Source organism: Cydia pomonella, chromosome 4, assembly GCF_033807575.1.
Source record: "Cydia pomonella isolate Wapato2018A chromosome 4, ilCydPomo1, whole genome shotgun sequence".
NCBI lineage: Eukaryota > Metazoa > Arthropoda > Insecta > Lepidoptera > Tortricidae > Cydia > Cydia pomonella.
Window position 1 is genome coordinate 20240532 of NC_084706.1, and position 27097 is coordinate 20267628.

Sequence of the window (27097 nt, forward strand, 5' to 3'; positions counted from 1 at the left end):
ATATGTAAGTCGGGTGACAATTCAATATTATGGTACCATCGAGTAGATCTGATGATGGAGACAGGAGGTGATCATAGGAACTCTGTGATAAGACAACGCAACCTTGGAATTGTGATTGGGGTTTTTAGAATTGTCTCGATGAGTATTAGTTGTCTGTGGAAAGAAAAGTACAATCAGCAATAAAAGCTTGTACCAAAAATGAAATTTTTGCCAAAAACTTATTTCTTTAATATGATTTCTTGTCTGTGATTTTATAAATTCTCAATCGGGAATTCATCACGCATTAACGGACCGGTAGCTGACGTACAAAATGTTTCATTATATATCTTCCTTATCTTAAGCGCCCACAAAAAACTTGGTCATAAAAATGTGTAGCTGGCTCGGGGTGTAGGAAACTACATTTAACTTTTAAGTGAATATTGGTTTAGATCGTACCCTTGCGCATTTTTAGATAAAATATACCATAGGTATGTTTTTAACCGACTTCAAAAGAAGCAGGGGGTTATCGGTTCGACCGTTTGTTTTGTATCTCATTGGTCATTGCAGTAGTCTTACCACGAGTTGACACTTGACAATTACGTTAGCGACATTTTTTTATGATACAGGAAGCAAACGAGCAGACGGATCACCTGATGGTAAGCGATTACCGCCGCCCATGGACACCTGCAACACCAGAGGGGTTGTAAGTGCGTTGCCGGCCTTTAAGATGGGAGTACGTTCTGTTTCGAGTTTTCCGTGAAACGAAACGAAACGTATTTTTAATTACGAAACTGTTATGAAAAACTGTTTCGAAAAAAACTAGTTTCCACAGACAAACGCCAAAGCAGGGTCACCTAAAGAAACGAAATTGCGTTCAAGTAACAAAACGTACCTGAGTAGATTTTTTCGTTTCACATTGAGGAGTTACAGTGTTTCTTGTTCTAGCAAGAAACTGTTATTCCGTTTCTGGTCGAGAAAGTGTTTTTCGAAACGCTTACGGAAAAAAACGCTCAGCTCTAACAGCTTCCTAAATCCCTAAGAGCTAATAGTAAAAATAGTAAATAGTAGAGCTTACAATTTGGCAGCTGAATTAATTCTTATTCTGATGGTCCCTTTATGCGATAACCCTGATTGTCAAAAATAAAGACAATTCAAATATCACAAAACATAGCGCCGTATAGAGCCATCTAATTCAGCTGTTAAACTCATTGCAAAATCCTACTATTTCTTGCTCTTATTTCTTTTCGGTCCCATATTGAGATACCCTCCTCTAATTGAGGGATTTAAATCTTCTCGGGTTAGAGATGTATGGTTTGAATCAGTGTAGCTTTATTTGACCTTCATAAGCGTTTTTTATATGCCTACTTACTTGAATATTATTGACATAAAAATGTTTTTCCTTATAATAACAGCTGGTATAATAATATGATTTAAGAATATTGTGATTAATAAATACGTGAATCGGGTACATAATGTACGAAAGATGGTCAAAAAACATTTGTACGGCTACTTTGACCATACAAATATCGATTTCGTCCCTACTCACCCCATTTTACGGTATATATTCACGTTGGTACCTAGGCAGTCACTTAAGGTTTTTTTTATTGCATTTCTTGAAACAACTGAGTGCACGTGATTACAAAACATTAGGTAAATACAGGTTTTAGCTAGTTAGTATGCAAACAATACATCATATGAGTATTATCATCATCCCTGACCCTGAGAGGGCAACGTTTTTTTAAAGTAAAATAACGTTATTTTAACATTGGATAATGCCTTAAAGTGCTACGCTATGTACCGAAACCCGGGTACATTTAGGTAGCTAAAATTATATTATATATATATTTTTTCTTCTCATAAAATTTATGAATTGAATCTTGCGACATTATTATGCAATTATATAAATAAATAAATAAATATTAAAGGACATTATTACACATATTGACTAACAAGGAAAGGTACCCAACTGTCCGGTTCCGATTTGATTTATATTTATATATGTTATAGAGTAGTCTAAAATAACGGACACGTATTTTTTTTTAGCTGCCCACACGCAACCTATTGGGAGAAATTGTCCTCCAAAGTACTAAAAAGTTACTAAATCTTCTAACTCCTATAGAAAGTGATGCTCAAGCAACTTGCTAGTTAATGGCTTGTTTGAGTATATGTTTGAGAACAGGAAAAAATAATGTACACGTGTTTTGTTATATCTGCTAAAAAAAATCGACTTTCGAAGTTATATAATATCTTATCGCTAAAGTTACACATGAAGACGGGTGTTTGGTGCTCATTATTTTTTGCTGCTTTCAAACATATAAATACTCAAACCAGCCATTAACTAGCAAGTTGCTTGAGCATCACTTTCTATAGGAGTTAGAAGATTTAGTAATTTTTTAGTACTCTGGAGGACAATTTCTCCCAAAAGGTTGAGTTTGGGCAGCTAAAAAAAATACGTGTCCGTTATTTTAGACTACTTTATAACATATATAAATATAAATCAAATCGGAACCGGACAGTTGGGTACCTTTTCTTGTAAGTCCCACAGTAAGCTTAATAAGGCTTGTGTTGAGGGTACTTAGACAACGATATATACATATAATATATAAATATTTATAAATACTTAAATACATAGAAAATACCCATGACTCAGGAACAAATATCCATGCTCATCATACGAATAAATGCCCTTACCAGGATTTGAACCCGGGACCATGAGCTTCGTAGGCAGGGTCACTACCCACTAGGCCAAACCGGTCGTCAAATATTACATATATATTATAATGGGCGGCATTTTTTAGGTGATGCAAGAGATAATTATATACGCGTGCGGATTGTACTAGTTTCTATAAATAATCAACTTTTACAATAGCAGCAACTCTATAAAACACAAAAAAAACTGGTTTCCATACATTGTGTCGAACTGAACTTTAGTGTAGAACACTTACATTTTATGTGCAATTTCAAGATTGCTCTCATAACAAAAGTTGCTCATAGTAATTGGTACAGTCGCGAATATATATCTTGTATCACTTAAAATATTACAATCCGTATGTTTCAACGCTCCATTACTTGTTTCTATTTCTACCAAATGGCTCAGTTTCATTAGTCGATAACTCGGTCGATATAAAGCATGCGGGGACTCCTCGCAGGCGGTATAAAGACTAGTGAAACTCATAAGTCGATAGTTCGGTCGATATGCAGCATACGGGTGACGCTCCGCGGGCTGTAAGGTAGTATAACGGCTAGTGAAACTCATAATGGCATGCGTTTCGGAAATCACCCGCACCCCGCATCGACTGATGAAACTGAGCCAAAAAGAAAAGTGGGATAATTTTCTGATAATTATATCAATCAGCATTATAATACTCACCTAAAGCTGAGTTTTCTCCCACACAGTTAAGATGGACCCCATCGAAGAAGAGGTCTTTAATCTTGACGCGCAGGAACGGGTCCGTCAGGTTGGTGAACATCTCCCCTAGCGCCCCGTTGATCATCCCCACCAGACCCGGCATTAGCTCTTGGACTTGAAGCAAAGCCGCCTGAAACAAAGCATGGTTAATAGCCGAGGGCGACAAAAACACAAAATTAGTACCACAGCTGCCAACGGACACTGGTCCCAAATCGAGAAGTGGGTCAATGCTTAATGTAAAGGAAATGACATTCGTTAGGGACTTTAACTAAAAAAAAAACATACGCTCTTGATGATCTTCCTCGCGTTGTCCCGGCTTTTAGCCACGGCTCATGGAAGCCTGGGGTCCGCTTGGCAACTAATCCCGAGAATTCCCGTAGGCACTAGCGTTTACGAAAGCAACTGCCATCTGACCTTTCAACCCAGAGGCAAACTAGGCCTTATTGAGATTAGTCCGGTCACCTTACGACGTTTTCCTTCACCGAAAAGCGACTGGTAAATATCAATGACATTTCGTACACAAGTTCCGAAAAACTCTTTGGTACGAGCCGGGGTTTGAACCCGCGGCCTCCGGATTGCAAGTCGCACGCTCTAACCGCTAGGCCACCAGTGCTTCATGATCATGATCTAATTATTTACTCAAAAGTACAAAAATCACCCATATCTAGTATGTAGGATCAGGAACAGTCTTTAAAGAACAAACGAAGTTGCGCCCATAGTTCGAGCCCTCACCATGTAAGTGAAGTTAATGACGGTTACTTCGTCGTCCTCCGACAAGGAGCCCGTCTCCTTCTGGTCGAAGACGAACGTCTTCTTCAGCATGTACTCCACCGTGTCGTTCTCACCGTAGCCGAGAATTGTCCTCTCTCTGTATTGCCTAAAAAAAATTATTCTCATAAAATTCGGTGGCATGTCCCGTCCCTAGGGGCCGCGCTTTAATTGTCAGATTAGTTTTCTAGGAGCTGACTGATATTGAATATCTTGAGATAAATTATCCACCTGCCCGTTTACTGACATGTTTTATCGTACATTTTTAATACAGTTGCTCAAAGTGATATTTTAGGTTTGTTAGGCAGCTGTTTAGCGTTCACATGGTTCATTTTTGCGAACGAATGCTTTTTACATTTAATCCATACGTTACACCAAAGAGTTTGGATGTTAAAAACATGTAGTTTTTAGGGGTCCGTAGTGCCATTTTAAGGGCTGACATTAAAAAAACAAAGTTTTTATAAACTATATCGGGCTAAACATCAAAGGTAAGAGCTCATTATGAGAATCTCAATAAAAAAGAAAATAATTTTAGGATAAATAGTTTAGAAGTTATTCATTAAAATTGGTAAACATGATCATTCCCCCAGTTATCTCCGAAACTACAGTTTCTAAAGTTTCGAAAAAACAAACACAAAATAGGTACACTTCTTTACTTAAAGATTCAGATGCAGTAAAGCGTGAGGCGGATTTAAGATCAAAAATGCGGGTCGACGACAGCCGCAATTATTTACATGAAACGTGGCGTGGACAGCTATTGCGAAGGCCGAAGATCGAGATCCGCGTAGGGTGAAACGGTTTTATTTGCTTGTACAGTCGCCATCAGACATATCGGAGCGGTCGAGGTGCTCAAAAATATCTGAACACGCACTCTAACGCCGTGACGATAAAGGCGTGTTCCTATTTTTGTGAGCACTTTGGCCGCTCCGATATATCTGATGGCGACTGTACAATGAAAATACTTGTTTAAAAAGAGACATCTGTGATACGACTTTCTCTGCTATATAAGTTCACGAATCTTGTATACAGAAATGAAGTTGATACCATGCATAACAATACTTTCGTGAGTTTTGTAATTACTGAGATAAATCAAGATATCGGACGCCAAAATTTACAATGCGTCTTAAGGTAGGTATTATTCGCTCAATTCTGTCAATTTTGTCACTTTGGTGCAAATGAATAAATGCGATTGTCCAAATAAAACAATAATACCATAAAAATATTTAGCAAATACACCAGATATCTGCACTTCTGCAGAAATGGTATCCGCGCACATCCCAATTTAATCATAACTAATCATAGCTAAACCTATCTGTATCAATCTATATGAAAACTTAAACTGTAGTTCTAATTAATGCAGAAATTGTAGTGATAGTGATGCCAGTTAGATAATGTTATCTACCTACTGCTAACTAGTATGTATAATGGTATTTTTCTTTGTAAAATGGACAGCTTGAAAAATTCAAGAATGTAGGCATTAAGACAACATTGTCGTATCGCTATACATAGGTACAATAGTGTTATGTAAGTCAAAGTCAATATTATATTCTTTATTCAAGTTATTGAGATATAGTACTAGGTGTACACTGGTACTAGAGTCGGCATCTGTAAATAGTACATTACGATACAAGTGCGAAAAATAGGAAATTCGAAACGAGTGGCGATATATTAAAACACGACCGAAGGGAGTGTTTTAAATCGACACGAGTTGCGAATTACCTATTCGCACATATATGTATCGTACAACGTTTTACAGTACATATGGCCCTTTAAATGTTCGACACACAGTAACGTAATATGCTAATTTTCGCACTAGTGCGGTTAAGTAGCACCATATGTACTGTAAAAAATGTTTCCGCACCTCAATGAAGTTTTTTTTATTTTATTGCGTTTAGAAAGTACGTTTTCGATTACTAGCGACATGTAACGAAAAAAAAAAAGCCTTTGTGCGTTATGAAAATGTATTCTAATAATATCAAGAAACATAATAAAAACAATATACATAATAACAATCCACTGCGAAAAAACTCCTGTTCAAAGCTCATTTAGATTTTTTGAAACGTCACACGGTGGTCCGCCATTTTTTTTGGCGCAAAGATTACATTTCGCAGATAGATGTAACACGTAGGTACTAATGAATACCTTATTGTTTGCAGAATATATGCACAAAAATATTAGTCTTTATGTCGTAATTTTTTGTAGTGTTTTTCCTATATTAAAGGAGTACATAACTATAAAGTCAGACTAAGATAAGTTGGCAGTGATTTTGAAAGCCCAGCGTGCGCAAGTGTTATGTAAACGTCATAATTTCATAGAAGTTTGATTGTTGGGATTAGTCCGGTTTCCACACGATGTTTTTTCCTTCACCGAAAAGCGACTGGTAAATACAAATGATATTTCGTACATAAGTTCTGAAAAACTCATTGGTACGAACTGGGGTTTGAACTCGCGACCTTTGGATTGCAAGTCGCACGCTCTTACCGCTAGGCCACCAGCGCTTCGAAAAAGTAAAAAAAAAGACCTTTTAACCCCCCCTCTCCCCACCGGCTCAAGGGTTACGGCCAGGGACTTTTGATATGTTCACCTCCTAACTAGTCCAAATAAAGTTACGCAGTCAAAAAATGTGTTCCAAGCATCTCTCTATAACTTTTTTGAGCATTCGTTGCCTGGCCTAAATATAACTACAGTTGCTGACTGTATGATCGAAAGTTTTGTACCTAGTGCCTAAAAATCCTAACCATGACTTTAGTTAGTAATTATGTTCAATTCTATGTGAACAGATTAAATACCCATCGGCCTTGGCATTTTTCATAATGTAGTCGGAGTCAATTATGATTTGATATTACACGAAACATAATTGCATTTGATAAAAATGATAAACTACTAAATAGCCCACTGGGTACCAGCGATTAAGTTCCGATGGTTATGCACGAGGTTATGTGGTAATATACATATATAAAAATGAAATCCACTAAGCATCTATGTAGATGCTACAATTATGTCGTGTCGTTGAATTCTGCTTAATGGATTTTATTTTTCACCACACCAACTCTCAAAACTTGATTGTTCAAAAACTAATGCGACAGTTCTATTTTAACCACATGTACGTGAGGCAAAGTAATCAGATGCAAATTTTGAGTTGTTTCCTTACGTTAGCTAGTAGAATTGACTTTTAAATGATGATTTTGATATTTCAGAGTTAATATTTTCCTCGCGGTGGTGTGGTGAAAATTTTAGTTTTTCACTCGGAGGCAAAGTTTGTTTTCGCTTGCTCGGGTATCAATATTAGCACAGCGGTTAAACAACAACTTTGCCCCCTTGTAAAACAAATAACTATTTCTTTTCTCATGCTCTGAAAGCGTTGTTGTTCTAAGTGTGCAGGAAAATTATACGTTTCTGCTCTAGAGCACTGTACTTTCTTTATACATTTTTTTCTCTTTTTTTTACAAGCAATTAAAATTTTCGGTTTAAATGGGTTTGTTGTACAATTTCAATTCTGATAATAACCCCCCATTCTATAAATAATGATATTTTCACCTAAATCGTTATTTGAAAGTACTCTTAAGAAGTACTACTGAAGTACCGCTTAGGCCGTGTTTTTTAAAAACACATGTATTTTACTTTCCTCGTATTTGAAATGAAAAGTAGCGTATTTAACTCGGGTGAAAGGCACCATCTCAGTCTCGGACTATTGACTCTCACTGCGTCATATCATAGCGCCATACTACCTTGACAGAAATGGGTGCCTTTCATCGCTTATTTAACAATCTACAGTTTATAACATGTCCTAGATTAAATCGCCTAAATCTTAATACTTACCTCACTCCAAGCTTGCCCTTATATTTTAATGTATATAGCTCAGTCTCGCACTTTTGGTAAAGTTTCCACGTTATTGAAAAGATAGGTACTTACCTACCTTGACACCAATTAAGTGGAAACCTTTTCAGTGACGTTATTAAGTGTTTTTATGGTATATATTAGTTAAGTTGTTGTTGTTTAAGCGTCCTGAATAATTTATATTGTATTTTATTTTTATTCTTTTCAATAACTTAATTCATGGTATGCTAATATTACACATGCGAAAAAGATCTGTTACCTCTTCGCACTTAAGAGGAAAGAGAACGGCCGATTCTCCATACAAACGTAGGGTAAAATTAAATGTAAAAATAGGGACTATTTTCCTGTCTGAATATTGACTTTTTGAAAAATATTTTTATGTAATTAGCTGTATACTAACCATGGCTATGCGTTTAAATTTTTTCGAATTTTTTGTAATATGTAATATACTTCTGTATGTAGTTTAAGTTTTACCACGAAATAAATGATTTATGATTATGAGATTTCATACAAAATTATAATTGCTGTCAACTCCTATAATAATTAAAAATTCTAAAAAAAATCAATAGTAGGGGCATCATAGCTGTGGTTGATATACAACAAATTGTGTCAAAATATTTTCAATAATGTTAATATCCAGAGAGGAAAATGAGGACTACGTTTGTATGAAAAGGTGATTTCGCGCGGGTCCTCCACTTTCGTCTTAAGCCGCTGAACCGATTTATATGAAATCTGTACCCCTAGTGTAAATTTATTCGATGTCGTAACGTGACGTACGCGTTTGCGTTAAGTCTCATTTTCTATGGGATTTAGAAACAGCGCGCCAAGCGGAACAACTAGGGGCTTATGCACAAATCACGCGAGGTTATTTCGGCTATTTTTTGACCCCCCCTCGCCCTTGGTGATATTTGGTGGGGTTCTTGGCAAATCCCCACCCTCCCCCACATAACCTCACGTGTATTTATTTTTAATTTTTTCATTCGACTTTATTTTAAGATAAATAGTATTGTATAGAGTAGTAAATCTTGTTTAGACTCGCTATTTTGAAGTGCCAAGTGAAGATTTATGTTTAATAAAACCGAGAAAAAGTATGTGGTAGATATTTTTTCTTAGTTTCGTTCACTATAGAAAAACACACGTGAGGTTTTCTTATACCCCCCGTCCCTCAACGTGATCTGTCGTGATTTTTTCGTGACCCCCCTCCCCTCTATCGAACCTCACGTGATTTGTGCACAAGCCCTAGGGGTACAGTACTCCTAGTGTAAATTTATTCGATAGCGAGACGTAACGTACGCGTTTGCGTTTAGTCTCATTTTGTATGGGATTTTGAGTTTCCAAAACGTCCCGCTTGGCGCGCTGTTTCTAAATCCCATACAAAATGAAATGAGACTTAACGCAAACGCGTACGTCACGTCACACTATCGAGAAAAATTACACTAGGTGTTCTGGTATTTGGTAGTTAGAGTCCCGGGGTTACGTGGGTAGTTTTGATCGCGGAAATCACTATTCTACGCAAACAAAGTCGCGGGCTTTATATAGCTAGTAAATTTATAATAAACCTTTGCTAATTCTACCAGACTAGTAAATATTCAAGACGAACAGCCTCAGTCTCCATAGTATAACGCGTTCTTCGCGTGCCTTCTTACTATTTTTCTATTTTAGCCTTATAATATAACTACGGCTTATGGCTACGTATACGTATAAAATTGTCACCTATTGCTTTAATGACTTCTAAACGTAAAATACGTCATTCCCGGCCGCAGTCACTATTTACAATAGTAGGGATTAAATGGTGCCTTTCACCCGAGTCAAATACTCTTTTCATTTCGAAAACGAGGAAAGTAAAATACATGAGCATTAAAAAAAAATCGGCTATGTATAAACTTCAGTAGTATTTCTTGAGGTTACTTTTAAATAACAATTTACGTAAAAATATAGTTATTTATGGAATTGGGAGTTAATTATCAGAATCGAAATTGTACAACAAATTTATTTAAAACCAAAATTGCAATTGGTAACGTACAAAAAGAGAAAAAAGCGTTCTTAGAAAGTACAGTGCTCTATAGCAGAAATGCATCATTTTCTGCACACTTTTTAGGACAACAACGACCCACTTTCAGAGCATGAAAAATGAAAAAGTATTATTAAAGCATAATAAAAGTTTTTGAGCATATTCTTATTTAATGGTGCCATCTAGTTTTAAGATTTACCACATTGTCGATTCTCGCGGCGTTGTCTACTTTATTACCTAGACTGGTTCTACCTATTTAGTATTATGATTTATAATCATGTTATTTCCAAGAAACAAACATAGGTAAGGATAAATTATTTATTTTTAATACTACATCGGACATCGGCAATCGCTACCGTAGCTTATTGGAGTTTGCATGTCTGGTGCCACATGCGCATTGCCGGTACTGTGAAAATATGTACCTACCTATATTGCTTTCTTGAAGTATCAACCCCATACTGTAGACAAAATGAGATTTTTTTTAAATACCTACTTAAATGTAGACAAAAATTCCATATCTATAAACTTTAAATATATCTGAGCCCCTAGTGTAAATTTATTCGATTTCGTAACCAGACGTACCCGTTTGCGTTAAGTCTTATTTAGTATGGGATTTAGAAACAGCGCGCCAAGCGGACCGTTTTGGAAACTCAATATCCTATACAAAATAAGACTTAACGCAAACGCGTACGTCACGTTACGCCATCGATTAAATTTACACTAGGGGTACTGTTAGATGTATTAATTATTTCCAGCAAAATAACACTTAACGATGAACATACGATTTCTGAGAAGATACTCAGATAGATTTATTATGATACAGACATAAATATGTATAACATTTTATACATATGTATGACTGCGATTAAATGAGTCTGTTGTAATTATTTTATCTGACACGGCAAATACTTTGATAGGTATTAGGTACATTGTTGCCTGCGTATCGCAATCGCCTAGACTCAGACCAAAATAAGTTGGCAGCGATTTTGATAGCCCAGCCTGCGCAAGTGTTAAGTAAACGTCATAATTTAATAGAAGTTTGACGTTTAGAATAACACTTGCACTGTCTAGGCTGTCAGAATCGCTGCCAACTTATCTTGGTCTGACTCTAGCGCTCTCAATAAGGACAAGTGAAATAGGGTTGTTTACATCTAAAAATCTTAGGGCAGAATTGTATCCCAATAAATTCTTTTGGATTATAAGAACATGTTAAACTACTTTTAGGGGACCTGTAATGAGCATATTTTTGTAAATATTGAATTTAAAATATCTTTTGGCACACGTCACGTGACCAAACTCGAAACGTCATTGAAGATTCTGATGACGTCACAACTCTCGGATTGACACTGTTGACAGTTAGGCGATAAGTAACAAATGATAAATGGCAGTTGACAATTCGTATCTTCTTCGTGCGTATGTAGTTATGTGTCAAACCGTAAACTGTGACGTCACACAATTTTCAAAGAGCGTTTTGGGCGCGAAAGCATCTGTCAAAGTATATTTTGTTAATTTAACATATTTAAAGCCGTTTTAGTATAAAAGTGGATTTTTAAAGCAACTTTTAGTTAATATAGAACGTAATACGAGCGTTTCAAAAAATTTGAAACAACCCTATTTACAATAAGTCGATGTCGAAAAAATTATGAAGTATGACAGTTATGTTATTTTTAAATTACTACAATTTGTTTTCACAATAAAATGAACTAAATTATTGTTCGACGTAATTTTGATTATCGTCAGATTGACTAGAGTCAATGTCAGATATTTACAGTTTCAATTAGAATAAACCAAAGAGGTTTGCAAATAGATAATAAAGGAACTGGATGTATCAACTTTTTATGGGTGGATCAACTTTTAGTGTCACGCGTTGCCATGGTTACGGTTTTTTTGTCCCTTGAACAACCACTTTGAAATCTGGATTTTATGGGGTTCATCAAACATGCATTTTTGTGATAATTTTATGCCATTTAGGTATATAACAGGCCATCCACTGAGCATGTTAGTAAATCGTCATAGAATATCACTTCGAACAAACTGTACCAGTATTGTCCCTTGGGCAACGAGACATGATAATAAATCGAAATTTCGTTTTCTGCTTCTTTTTCACTTTTACATATCCAAACAGATAAAGATAGCGAAATTTAGATTTTCGCGGTAGGGTTTCAGAATTATTGTAGCGTCAGGTCGTAAAGTGTATACTTTATTTGCACAAATACGGCAAAGAGCATAGACACCTCAAGACTTAAATGACTTGTAATGGCGGTTTTATAGGGTAAATCATTATTTAACTCGTGGCCATGGTAACGGCTAGTTGTTCAGGAAAAAAACAACTCCTAAAATCTTAATTTTATGCTATTTAATGTTGGTACCAAACATGCATTTTTGTGGTAGTTATGAGTCATTCTCATTGTCATAATGGGCAAGATAAAGCATGTTAGTAAATCGTCATACAATATCTCTTCGAACAAGCTGTGCCAGTATTGTCCCTTGGGCAACGGGACAGGATAATAACACAAAAAAAGTTGAATCGGCCAACTAACTTTCTTAATTAATACTGTAGGTACTCGTATTTCGAGGATGAGTTAAATTTGTTATTATGATATAGAAATTGCTTACTATCGATATCAAAAAAACTTGAGTTTAATCACTAGCACTTGTACGTTTTTGCCCCCGACAAACCGGGCTATGGCCATCGGGCTCATAGTCTCCTCTTAATCTTATCGTTTTCCCGATTCCATCCTAAAGGAGGCCTCCTGAAAGCAACTGCAATCTCACCTTCCAACCCAGAGGGAAGCTAGGCCCTATTGAGATTACTTCGGTTTCCTCAAGATGTTTTATTTTTATACTACGTCAGTGGCAAACAAGCATACGGCCTGTCTGATGGTAATCAGTCTCCGTAACTTATGGACGTCTGCAACTCCAAAGGTGTTACATGCGTGTTACCAATTACCTAACCCTAACACTCCGCACCCATTTTGAGCTCTGGCAACCTTACTCACCGGCAGGAACACAACACGATGAGTAGGGTCTAGTGTTATTTGACTGCGGTTTTCTGTAAGGTGGAGGTACTTCTCCAGTTTGGCTCTGTTTTCCTTCATCAATAAAGCGATTGGTAAATATGTATCATCATCACTATGAATATACATAACATATATCATATATAAGTTCTAACGGCTCGATTCGAACTTTAAGATACGTCAAAAATTTCAGTCCAGTTCAGTGTTTAGTCTCAGGAGGTTACACACACATTATTACTGCAACGATATCAATATTCTTACTTATACACGTAGGGCCCGATCTCTTCAAGCTCGGGCTTGGCGCCGGCGCTGATGTCCTCGGCGTTGGTGACGTTGAACACGTAGACCTTGAAGGTGAGCGGCATCGGTAGCTTCCTCCATTTGTCGAACATCTGCGAGGACGGGTCAATCTGCACGTTCTGAAAAAATATGCGTTCTTAGGCGGTGTTCTTGGAAGCGGGTCCGCTGTACGCGGTGTCTAAGTATTCAACCCTTAGCCAAATTAGCGAGGTGAATATGTAAATGCTGAGCAAGTTATAACATTAACATGGGATCAACCCCTAAAATCTCAAAATTTTTTGGCTCTCCCATAGACATAAACAGGCAAATTGATGATGATGATGATGATCCATAGGATAGGTTGCTCAGTAATGACTTAAGTATAGGTACACCTAGCAAAATGTGGGTATGTATAATAAGGGTTAAAAAATACCCGGTCTCCCTCATACACCGGCACCTGTACTATGAGTCACTGACAGTGCAGTACTTAAATGCGAGTACGAGCGAGATGTATAGAAAGTAAGTTGCGTTCTCGATAGCGTTAATGTCAGTGCCGAACTGGTGGTAGCCACACAGAGGTACATACGTTGTGTTCACACGACAACGGCCCGTGTTAGAGCATTTTTCGTACATATTTTATACAGATTGTCCTATCCGATGTCGGATAGAACGAAAATGTATAAAATATGTGTTTGTCTGTATTTACTTATTTTTCTGTATTGATATAAGAAATCTTTAGTGATAATAATAATCATAAGGTTCAGGAACCCGTTAAATTTCCAAACCGTTATCATGTATTTGGCGCAAAACCTTTTAATTTCGGCTTCGTTCGTGAAACCGGTTTTTAGGAGAACATTTGCATATACATAGTTCTTGTCAGATTAACCGGTTAAGAACAATAAAAGCCAGTTTCTTCTTATGTAGGGGTCTTTGTTTACGCGGCACACCACTAGGGCGGATGGCCATTATCTTGTCGCTCCATACTCACCATACTCACGTGTTTCGTGTGTTCAGTTTAATATCATGAATCGTCGCCATTTCATGATTTGACTAGTGACTATCCGCCGTGTAGTTCAAACCTATACGTTTGACGATGTGCCTAGCGATGTTTAGGTGTATCGAATAGAATAGAATGGCTGTTCAAAGCTTCATAGAGCAAGATCCCAGAGCCGCCAGACCTTACTAGTTTTCTCATGAATAAAATGTATGGGATAGTTTTAGCAAGTACTTCTAATGCCCGACGGCCATTTGCCGGTACAAGGTGCTAAAGATAGGTAAAAATAACACTAACTTTCCTTATATGAAAATTGTTTCTAAAAATACGCAAATTTATTCTTGGTAGAACTCATCGCTTACTTTTTTTTGTTACTTACAAAAAATTCACACACAAACAAAACAGAGTCACGACCTCTTGATGAATTCCAATTTTGCTTGTACTGAGCGTTTAGCTCTAAATTTAACTTAAAGCTAAAGCTGTTGCTAAAGTCGGGTTAGTTATGCTGAGTGTCACTTTGTACAATGTACAATATACTGCACATTGGGCGGCACGAGGATACACTATTTATGTTTCGATTGACGTTTTCTATCAACGATTGTCTATGATAATGATATCTTGGCTAGACTCCGGAAAATTGTAGGATAATATAATTATTCACTTTGGCTCGCTAACATTTTGCATGTCAAGGCACGCAAGCATGACTTGTTTGTGACGTTATACTTAGTACCTACATAATGACTTGGCTCATGACCTTCTGATTGTCATAAACGTTTATTTTTTTAAGGTCGCGGGCTAATGATGATCAAACATCGGTGACTCGTGACATTTAGGTAGTATTTGACGTTTCTGACAGATAGTGAAACGCCGCTATGAAGTCAACCCTGACAGTTATGAATTGACCCTTATATTTACGACGATAAGGAAGGTGTCTTTTAGACCCAGTAGCCCTACTTCGAACATTTTTTAATTCTCGTTCGAAATTCAAAATTTCGGACGCAGGGCTGTGCCAAGGCATTTCTTTTATTTTCATCACACTTGCTCGAAAAAGATTTTATTTCATGCAGGTGTACTGAAGGACGAAGGCCTATATTGTTCCCGCGGGAGTTATGGATTCTGAAAATAAATATTATAACTCGCTAGGGAGTTATAGCTTTTTTTTTTAATTGTCGCTTATTCATACAAATCACGTAGCATAAATGAGTTATACTTTTAAAATAGTGACGTTTATCATGTAATAGTTTTGTTTATGTTTAAAATTATTTAATTTGATTAATTTAACACCCGTTTAAAATATTTTTACACAATTTTCAATCGTGGTTGAATGCCGAATAGGTCTGTACTGTACTTTCGATGCCTAACCTGTCAAGAAATTTAAAAAAGGCGGACATTTGATATGTTACCGTATTTAAGACTTATGTCGCTTAAAATTTAGTTTTTTCTTCGCAAATGTGATGAAAAACATTGTGTGTAACTCCGGGGGTAAGAATATTGCAAACTCGGGTCTTTAAGCCTGCGGCTGACGGGAATGACCACCCTCGTATCCAAAATATCACTTACTATCCTAAATTTCTGGATTATTTGAATTCCGGTACAAACAGAATAGTAAGTATTATATATGTATATAATAGGAACCTATGATCATTATACAAGATGTTACAAAAATACAGACGATATATTTGAGAGCATAATTATTAGTATAATATTCCGACTAGGAAAAAGTAAAACAAATATTATAGCGTCAATTCAAAAACACGACTGCAGAGCCACCTGCCGAGTCTAAAAGTAAAAAAAGAATTCATAATTTCTGTAGTAATAAAAATATAATTTTTTGCTCGCCGGTGACGGTCTGCCCGGGCGCAACCCTTAGCAAACATGCTTAAATCTGTCGCGTCGTCACTTGTTTTTATATTTCCCGAGCTTTGTATATTTTTTTTGAAGTTGGACTACACGTTATAAATCGGTGTACACTAGTTTAACCGATAGCATTAGTGCCAATTGACCCTTATATCGTCACCCTAGTTCACAATTCACAATCGTACGGCAAAAATAAGGTTGCAATTAGTATCATAGTGCGTAGCCAAAAGATCTATATTACGACCAAATTTAGTTGCAATTAGTACCATAGTACCCAGCAAAGGTCTATATTACGACCAAATTTAGTTGCAATTAGTACCATAGTGCGTAGCCAAAAGGTCTATATTACGACCAAATTTAGTTGCAATTAGTACCATAGTGCGCAGCCAAAAGGTCTATATTACGACCAAATTTAGTTGCAATTAGTACCATAGTGCGTAGCCAAAAGTTCTATATTACGACCAAATTTTCCGCGTAGTTCCAAATTAGTATGATTGTGAACTAGGGTGAAGATACTGACTATCTGTTCTTAGGAACCATGTCATCGATTTTAATAACAAGAAAAACTGCATTTGTACATTTAAAAAAACCTGTACTAATAGTACTGAAATCTTACTATGAGACATGATGAATAAAATGCATTCATATTCTTTAATTTAGCAAAGAGCTGCAAACAACCTGTGCACAATTACACACACCTAAACGTGTTAAATATCGTATTGAAAAAGGCGGTGGTAATTTCAAACACTTACTAAAATAAATTAAAGAATATGAAAACAATGCATTTTATTCATCATGTATTATAGTAAAATTTACTGCTTAAGACCTACACAATCGATAACTAAATAGAGATACTCTTAGTTTTATTTTTCAAAATAATCTTCAAAAGATTCCCGGGCTGAGTACAGGTTTTGTTTAAATATAAGAATGCAGTTTTTCTTGTGATTAAAATCAACGATATGGTTCCTAAGAATAGATCTTCGTATGTCTTATAGTTTCAGACTTTCCCATACTGACCGTTCTAAATGAGCCATCATGTATATAGGTCAATTCATAACTGTCAGAATGGATTTCTTAGCTGCGTTTTACTTATATAATAATGCTATCAGTAGGTATCATCACACTATTGAAATGATAATGTTTTTTTGTACGAGTCAAGCAAATAAAATCAAAGAAAAAACCTTTTAATCATTTAGAATATGACATTCGTAATAGACAATTAATATTTGTTATTAATTTTTAGAGGTTATCCTACGTCTTCTATTTGAAAAAATCCACTTTGTGTAAGAAAATGTTCTTTCGACTTCGATTGACGTGATCCTACAAAACATTGACAATGACATATATCGAAGGACGGGCCTTACGAGCAATATGAATGGGGCCAGTACAGCGGTGTCACGCACACGAATTCGAGCCAATTGTGCAGTCTAATGCCACAATGCGATTAGTTGATGAGTTCACATCACGCGCGCGATACGTCGCAACTAGTTGCGTTAGACTGTTCGACTTCGTGAGTGACACCACTGAACTAGCATCATTCTTACCTATTGGGAGAAATTGTCCTCCAAAGTACTAAAAAGTTACTAAATCTTCTAACTCCTATAGAAAGTGATGCTCAAGCAACTTGCTAGTTAATGGCTTGTTTGAGTATATGTTTGAGAGCAGGAAAAAATAATGTACACGTGTTTTGTTATATCTGCTTAAACTCAAGTTTTCCTAAAAAAACACCCGTCTTTATGTGTAACTATAGTGATAAGATATTATAAAACTTCGAATGTCGATTTTTTTTAGGAAAAAAATGAGTTTTAGCCGATATAACAAAACACGTGCTCATTATTTTTTGCTGCTTTCAAACATATACTCAAACCAGCCATTAACTAGCAAGTTGCTTGAGCATCACTTTCTATAGGAGTTAGAAGATTTAGTAACTTTTTAGTACTTTGGAGGACAATTTCTCCCAATAGGTTGAGTTTGGGCAGCTAAAAAAAAATACGTGTCCGTTATTTTAGACTACTCTATAACATATATCAAAATGAATCAAATCGGAGTCGGACAGTTGGGTACCCTTCCTTGTTAGTGCCCCTAAGATATATTGACATAGATCCTTAGATATATGTCAATGGTACAAAAGCAATCTTTTATAATGATGCAGCATATTTTGTTGGTGTTCTCTTTGATTTCAACTTGTGAGATATCCTGGAATTTTTGATTATTTAGGCTTTTGATTTCCTCCAATATTTGTAAAAATTCTAAGGTTCAAGACAATTGTAACACGTCTCGTGATAATTATTGAATTAATGTCAATACATATTGGTACAATAGAGATGAAATGGTAAGGCCGGCAGTAGGTCGCCGGTAACTAGACGGACTAGATTGACTGATAAAAAGGATACTAGGAATAGCAAATAAATAAAACCGGCCAAGAGCATGTCGGGCCACGCTCAGTGTAGGGTTCCGTAGTTACTCTTCCGTCACAATAAGCTAAACTGGAGCTTAAAGTATAGTAAATTGTTAACCAAGGGATGAAACGGTACGCGAGTTAAACAAATAGGCAAATTTACATAATCAGTACCTAATTAAAGTAAGTCTTTTTACTATGAAGGGGAAACTTTTTGCGATAACTCAAAAACCGCTAAACTGATCATGTCCGCTATAGTTTTCATTTAATGTCTTTCTTAAGCTCTACTTCCACGATTTTTTTCATATTTTTTGGACCTATGGTTCAAAAGTTAGAGGGGGGGGGACACATTTTTTTTTCTTTCGGAGCGATTATCTCAGAATATATTCACTTTATCAAAAAATGTTTGTTGAAGACCCCTATTAGTTTTGAAAGACCTTTCCAACGATAGCCCACACTGTAGGGATGAAGCAAAAAAAAAATTCACCCTCACTTTACGTGTAGGGGAGGTGCCCTCAAAAAAATTAAATTTTTAGATTTTATTATACGACTTTGTCGGCTTTATTGATTTATTATCTATGCCGAATTTCAGCTTTCTAGCACTAACGACCACGGAGCAAAGCCTCGGACAGACAGACAGACAGACAGACAGACAGACAGACAGACAGACAGACGGACATGGCGAAACTATAAGGGTTCCTAGTTGACTACGGAACCCTAAAAAAGAAAACGAAATCCCATCAGAAACATTTTCATGTAAAATCTTGTATCGATTGTGTCGATAAAATTATATCGATAGTTGTTTGCACTATCACAATCCATGTGATTTTTATAAAGGGGCTTACAATTTCGATTTCTGAACATCACTAGAAAAGTGATTGATTCGATTAAGTATTAAATTGTGACGATCAAATCAAGGTGCGGACGCAAAAATTGGCAATTTAATCAGATTGTGCGCAAAGGCAATGTATGAAGGTCAGTCCAGACGGGACATACATTGCCAAAACCCTATCCGCCATATCCGTTTGTCGTGTTGTTGTGTGTATTTTTGTTATTGTGTGATTGCACAATTAAATATTCAAAATACCTAACTATAGAGTCAGGCTAAAGTTAATTGTGCAACATGTTTGACAACACAGAGTGTGGGAGTGTTATCATAAACTTCTAAGAAATTATGACGTGAAAAAAAATGAACCCACGAAATATTTTTGGGTTTCATAGGGCTTGTTGTATAAAGCCTCATTTAGACGGATCAGTAATTTTCTTGCGATTTACGTTACATTGCGGTATTAGGTAGATCAATTGAATTCATTATACTCTTTAGTTAGCAATGTACGGTCAACCAATTTGATTCCTAGGCCACTATAGAACCATGTCATAATGACTTCTACGACAGTGCTTATTGAGCGATGCATGTGATGTATAGAGTAGTTAAAGCGACAAGGTTCTATAGTGGCCTAGGATTCATATTGGTTGATTGTACGGTCACAGACTTTAATTGTGGACCTATCTATGGTTCAAGGTAAATTGGTTGTCAATGGGTCTCTATTGTTTCCCATAAAGTTTTAAGTCATAATGTTTTTTTTATACAACGTCGGTGGCAAACAAGCATACGGCCCGCCTTATGGTAAGCAGTCTCCTTCGCCTATGTACGCCTGCAACTCCAGAGGAGTTACTGTTTAATGAATAATGTGTTGTGTTAATATATTGTTTGTCGGCATTTTCGTTAGCTATAATTTGTTTTTTTCTCAGAAACTCGTACCTTTTCAGGATTGCCATAAAACAAACCTAACATAACGTAACCTATCTAATCTATAGGATAACCTAAGGAAGTTCCTGAAAAGTTAACGGATTCAGAGTTATGACTAATGATAATATGACTATCATTACATTATGACTTTCGATAATTATGCGAAACAAAGGGATCCGGTTGTCAATACTAACGCTATGACATCTCCAATGTATAGTACCTAAACCCTAATCCTCTTATTCATAAACGTCTACTAAAGTTAACAAGCCGCTAATAATCGTTTGTCCCTTTCCATCATACCAATACGTCGGAAAGGGACAAACGATTACTAGCGGCTTGTTAACTTTAGTAGACGTTTATGAATAAGGGGGTAAGTGGCTTAACAATTAATATCCGTGAATAGGGTGAGCACGACGGATCTGAAATGTATGGGAAGATCTGTGGATAATTTCATATTTCGGATCCGGATTGCAAACCCTAACCGTGACTGTACCTATCCAATATTGCATACAAGTTCTTAAACCGTCTAATTGGGGCTAGTTGGACATTACTTTGCCTACAAAGGTGACCAATACAGTCGCTTTCAAGGAAAGCTCGCTCATCGCTTCTCGCTGGTCGCCGTTGTCACTCTCTAAAACCATGGTTTTATGGGATATTTCGGTACACGGCGGGAAGAATATAAAATTGTACAAATTTGAACTTAGAAATAGAATTGCATAAGGTTCAAATTACTTCAACTTCTTGCTGTGTACGGATATACATCGGTACTTAGTTTAAAGTCCATGATCCACCCGTTAATTTCATAAATCCTATATTTCTTAACTTTGGAAACTGCTGTTATTCGAGGAAACTCTTAAGACAGTAAATTTGCTTAAGGAATTGGATTGTTTAAGTAAATTGTATTAAGATAACTTCGGTTTTGTTCTAAATCTGTGGTTCGGTTCCGCCAACGTTTCGGAACGGAATAAAGGGGGGAAGGTGGGACCAAGCAGAATGTATCTGCATATATATTCATGAAACGTTTTGTATAGGTAATTAGGTACCTCTGAAAACTCGTCCTTAAGCCCTAAACGGTAACGTAAAAATGCAGTTTTTAAATTGATTTTTTACACGTTTTAATCAAGCGTAAATGCTACGAAAAAGTTACTCGGAAACTAGACTACATTTCCGAGGGAAAACACTAAGACAAACCATAAAAGATTCAAGTTGGCTTGATGGAAAAAATCACGAAAACATGTCTAATTTTCAATTGTATATTGTTACTCTGCATACTACTACTACTAATTAAAACTGCAAGCTACTAGTAATCTAGTAGTAGTCGAAAAACACTTTATTGTACAAAAAGAAACATAAAACAGGAAAAAATACACATCATTTGTTCAAAGGCGAATTTATCCCTTTCCGGGATCTCTTCAGTTAACCTTGGATTGGATAACGGTAGATATCAAAACTGTACTAAAATTTAATTATAAAATTGCTAGTAATATAACCGAGTCATTGATAGCTAAATACAAGCAACATTTTAATCAGAAGTATATGTACCTCCTTAAAGGGGGCGTAAAGCCAGGAAATTAGAAGGGAAGAAAGGACATCGCGCTTGAGTTATTTGCGACGGAGACAATGCAAATTAACCATCGCTCGGGTTTTAACGTTTTACCTCAATTAATCCGACAATATACTTTACCAGTGGGCTAACAATGTGCCTTTCGGGCGCTTGCTACCAGCAATTATTAGCGTTGACAAAACTTGACGTTCCTTTGCATGCACAACCACAGATATGACTTGAATTTCGACAACCCTATAATTTAAAAATTTGGAAAACATATTTCAAACAATTTATTCGCGTTAGAAATACAACGACATACATTTTAAATTAAATGAAAATTAGATATATTTTCGGATCAGCAAGTTGATACTTTAATTTTACGCTAAGTTTTTCCGCTTACATTGGTCGGATGCTAAACTAACTATAAACTATAGAAAAAACATAAGTATATAGTTTGTCATAAATCACTTGTCAGTGGAACATAGACATAGAGAATCATACGGTCTTTACTTTATGATAAAACTACATTAATTATTCTAAGTACTGTCACTGTCAAAATTGTTTTTACTAGACTATAGTATGAATGAAATAAATTATAGTACTTACCTTTTGTATTTGGCTTCTGACAATCTTTGGTATACCCCACGTCGCAAGTAGAATCGCGAACATGAGCCCACACAGCGATATCAAAAAAAACATACGCGATTGTTTCCCAATCATTGTTCTACAATCACTATTCGATCACTTTACTACAAGCAAACAGGAACTATCGACGATATCGAATCCTAACGCATTAATTCTAAAAACCAACTATTTTATAAAAAAAAGTTTTTTTTTTAGATTTGTGTTAGAAATTCAAAATTTGCTTCAACTATTACCCGACGCGGTCAGGCTTTGACTGCCTTACGGATCGGAAACTATTATAGTTTGATTATAACTTGTCGCATAGCATTTTCCTCTTGTTTTATCTTCCTGCGATGATAATTAAGTAAGTATATGTTGACACTGAAGGTATGTTGTGTTGGCACGGGGAAAATCAACATCAATGCCGAATTTTGAGTTAGAGAATCGTGTTTAGTGTCGCTGTAAAATTAATAATTCAGTTTAAGCAGATAATTCTCCGTCGTGTCCTCTGTTAATAGTGCTATTGTTATAAACAGGTTTCACCGAGGTATGTATCGACCTTCAGTAAAAAAAAACGGATACCTATAGTAGATTTAAGATTTTCACACTCAAAAGTCAAAACCAATACTTTGTGTATTCCTCGTTCCAAAAATAAAGCAAACTTGGGACACTTATTTTACTTAAGTATTGGTTTTAAACTCAAGGCAATATTTCTCTCGTTTAATAACAGTCAGATCATAAATTCATAATACATAATATTATTACGATTATGTCATTGTGGCCACGCACTTAATACTCATAGGGGGTGTACGTTCGTGTTCACAAACATCTTTACAAGCCAATGTTCCAAAAATATATTTACCCGACCTTATTATCATGGGTCGTAGAAGCGTATAAAAGTATTTTATACAATACTGATATAATAGAGAGCTTTTCAATCGACTAACGTATTTAGGCAACGAAGCTTGCTGAGTTGCATAAGTAAGGTATGAGATTGACAAGTTTGATTATATCACTACTGTATCAGAATACTTTTTCTACGAGTTATTTAAAGTAATGTTTTTTTTACTATAAAACCTAAATAATGAATGAAAATTGCTATCTCAGTAGACAAAAATGCAGTACAGAAGACTCTGAGAAGACTCCACACGCGCGAATCCCGCCTCGCACCCCGCGCCCCTTTAGCCTTTTCTATGGGAGCGCTGCGGCACGTGATTAGTATTTTTTTATAGTTGACTACAGCGTATCAAAATGAATCTTATAGTTGAGTTGGCAGCCCATACATGAAAAGTACGCAATTATAGTTTGGTATACGAAATCTTAATTCAACCATTACAGTCGACGAGTAGAACAAATGTATTTTTGGAACGTAGGCATGTAAATATTTTTGAACTCCACTGTACTGAATTTTCTGTGGCCACTTTTGTAAAGAGTGACAAAACCGACTTTGGAGAGAACTGTCATTTGGATAATTTGTCAGAGTAATAATACTCTAAATTTAGAAAGAAGTGGATTCTGTGGTAAGGATGGTGGTAAAAATACTAAAAATGTCGTTAACACATTTGCTTTGTCACGCGCCCACTCGAAAAAGTGTTTTTACCTCACCAACTGGTAAAGGCCTTCTTGATTGTTCAAAAACGAATGAGAAAGTTGCATTTTATCCACATGTGGAGGAAAGTAATCAGATGCAAATGTAAGTAAGTTGTTCCCTTATGTTAGCTGCTACAATTGACTTTTAAATACTTATTGACTTTGAATGATAAATTTTTACGTTTATTTAGATTTGGTATAGTTTTTTTTTTGGTATTTCATAGTTAGTATTTTCCTCGCGTTGGTGTGGTGAAAAATTTTGTGTTTCACTCGGAGGCAAAGTTTGTTTAATCCTCGTGCCTTGAAACCCTCGAAACGCTCAATATTTGCACTTCTCGAACCACTCGCTACGCTCGTGGTTCAATTATGGAATCTTTCGCTTGCTCAAAATCAATATTAGCACGAGCGGTTGAATAACAACTTTGCCCCCTTGTAATACAAATATGTATTTTTATTTATTTATTCACTAATTATAAAATTTCTACTTGTTCAGTTTTTGTCGTTGAAAACAATTAGTCGATTACATTTAGAGAGGTAGCTCCGATTCTAATAAAGTGCAACCGTAATATTAATACTTCCTACAGTTACGGACTTTAATTGCTGAGCCGTCGACGGTTTACTTTACACTGGACATTTCATACCGTTAGTATAACAACCAATTTAGCTTGAATCCTAAATGGATGCTGATCCAAAATAAATCTTAGGTACAGTCAATTTAAATCTAGGACTGTACCTAAGATTTATTTTATTTGTGTCGAGACACGAACGCTATTTATTGTTTACTATGTAATTTAGAATTTATCGTTATGATAGGTACATATTTATAAGTTATACTGTTTTCGAATTTGGGGCATATTTTTTTGAAATTCGACGAACATAGATAATACTAAAACAAATATAGTAATATTTTTAACGTATTCATTAATCTAACTTAGGTGTTAAAACCACCGCAGTGCGGAAAAAAAGCAATATTTTTACACAGTATCGATTAAAATGAATTCGTGCAACCGATCCAAGGCACGGTAGACACGCCACTGTCACGGTTAATTAGACAGTATCATTCATAATTGTCAGTATGTCAATCAGCGACACGTAAAGTATAGAGAGCACGAGCATTAGCCTTCATACAATATTTATTATTATTTAAATTAAATAATAGTATTTAATACAATCGTGATACATATAATGGAGAGCTTTTCAGCGTTAAGGCCATGAAGCTTGTTGAGTGGGTATGAGATTGAAAAAAGGGTGTCACATGCGCGTTTCTGTCTTAGGAAGCAATTGTTCAAATTTATTATAGTTGAGTAAAGCGTTTCGATAGGAATATATTAGTTGAGTCGTGATCTCATAGTGAAAAAAGTATGAGATTTCAGTTTGGTATACGAAGCCTTGATTGACCCATTACAGTCGACGAGTATCTTTAAGTAAGTAAAAAAATCTTTATTTTCATGTAATTGCCACAATAGTAAAATACATGAAATCTAGCATACATACATATTATTAACCATAACTTAAAACTAAAAAAAACACAGGTGCGATGTATTACGCACCCCCCAACTAAGGGCCCCAACTGATGCTCCCACAACAGAAGGCCTACCGCGAAAATCGAAATTTCATTTTCTGCCTCTTTTTCACCACCTCTTTAGATATGCAAACGATAGAGATAACGAAATTTCGATTTTCGCGGTAGGGCCTCAGAATTATTGTAGCGTCGCGTCGGAAAGTGTATACTTTATTTTGCACATGTACGGTAAGGAGCATAGGCACATAAAGACTTTAAATTACTTGTAATGGCGCTTTCCGCATCGTAACGGCTAGTTGTCCAGGGAAAAAACAACTCTTAAAATACTGGTTTTATGGTATTTAAAGTTGGTACCAAACATGCCTTTTGTGGTAGTTATAATATAAGTCATTTTCATAATGGACCATCTAAAGCATGTTAGTTTAACGTGACACGGCATTTCATCTGACAATCTGTGTCACTATTGTTTCTTGGACAATGAACAGGATAACTACGCAAAAAAAAAAAAATTCCAAACTTTAAAATAATCAGGAGGAAACACATATGTATGGGGATTAATAGACTTTATTATTAACTCGTCTGTTATATTTACCTACATAATTTCCCTCAATGGTCGTGTTATCTACAATATGGTCATCTAGATTAATCTATAGGGAATTAAACTACATTAACTGAATTGTTGTGGAGTGGATTGGGAAATTACGAACAGAACCCGGAAAATAGCTATTTACCAAAAATTGCTTAAATAATGGCCGATCAAATACAAGGTTGTATTTCTGGAATTGTTATGATTATGAAAGCCATGGTTATATCATCTTTCATCATCTTTAGGCGACATTGGGTTGTCTATCATCACTATGAGTGAACGAGAACGAATGACGATTTTTGAATTTCGAGCGCTCGATTTCGGCACTCAAAAATCAGTAGAAAACGGCGAAATGTTTTGAAATTTTTGGACCCGGGTATGTCCTTAAACTACGTCCATAAGAGAGGTATGGGCATTGTGAATGTCATCTCGCTCTGTGTGGTAGGGCACAGCACAGCGGATGTCATTCCAGATCTAGAGCAGAGCCCAACTGGGGAAGTACCTTACAGAAAATCGCAGCCAAATAACACTAGACCTTACTCATAGTGTTGTGTTCCTGCCGGTGAGTAAGGTTGCCAGAGCTCAACGAGGGTGGGAGGGGGTTAGGGTCGGCAACGCGCATGTAACTCCTCTGGAGTTGCAGGCGTACATAGGCTACGGATACTGCTTACCATCAGGCAGGCCGTATACTTGTTTGCCACCGACGTAGTATAAAAAAAAATGATATTTTTGAAGTAGGAGCGATAGAAATTGGGAATCTAGTGGAATTTACCACTCGTTTTCAATTCTATTAGTAGGATTTAAATGCCTAGTAGTGGAGATTTTATTAAGAGTCCTTATTCCTACAGACGAGCGTATTTTGTAAAATGCTTCCTTTTCCATTCAAGATTACGACGTAACTATTAGTATTTATTCAAAAACTGGTAACTT

The 27097-nt window shown here is 36.1% G+C and overlaps 1 protein-coding gene across 3 annotated transcripts in view; it reads right to left on the reverse strand.

Annotated features, from left to right (window-relative positions):
* The window catches only part of LOC133517441 (sensory neuron membrane protein 2-like), a 30764-nt gene extending 8096 nt beyond the window's left edge, over window positions 1-22668 (reverse strand). The window contains exons 1-4 of one of the 3 annotated variants that reach the window (XM_061850763.1): window positions 22452-22668; window positions 13283-13440; window positions 4121-4265; window positions 3350-3518 (exon numbers count right to left, since the gene is read on the reverse strand). In XM_061850763.1, the coding sequence (XP_061706747.1) occupies window positions 3350-3518; window positions 4121-4265; window positions 13283-13440; window positions 22452-22565 (586 nt within the window). In that variant the 5' untranslated portion in view covers window positions 22566-22668. Of the gene's footprint in view, window positions 1-3349; window positions 3519-4120; window positions 4266-13282; window positions 13441-14288; window positions 14309-14673; window positions 14731-22451 lie in introns of those variants that run through there. The other 2 variants (XM_061850765.1, XM_061850764.1) reach the window with 2 other exon arrangements.
* Between the last annotated feature and the right edge of the window lie 4429 nt (window positions 22669-27097).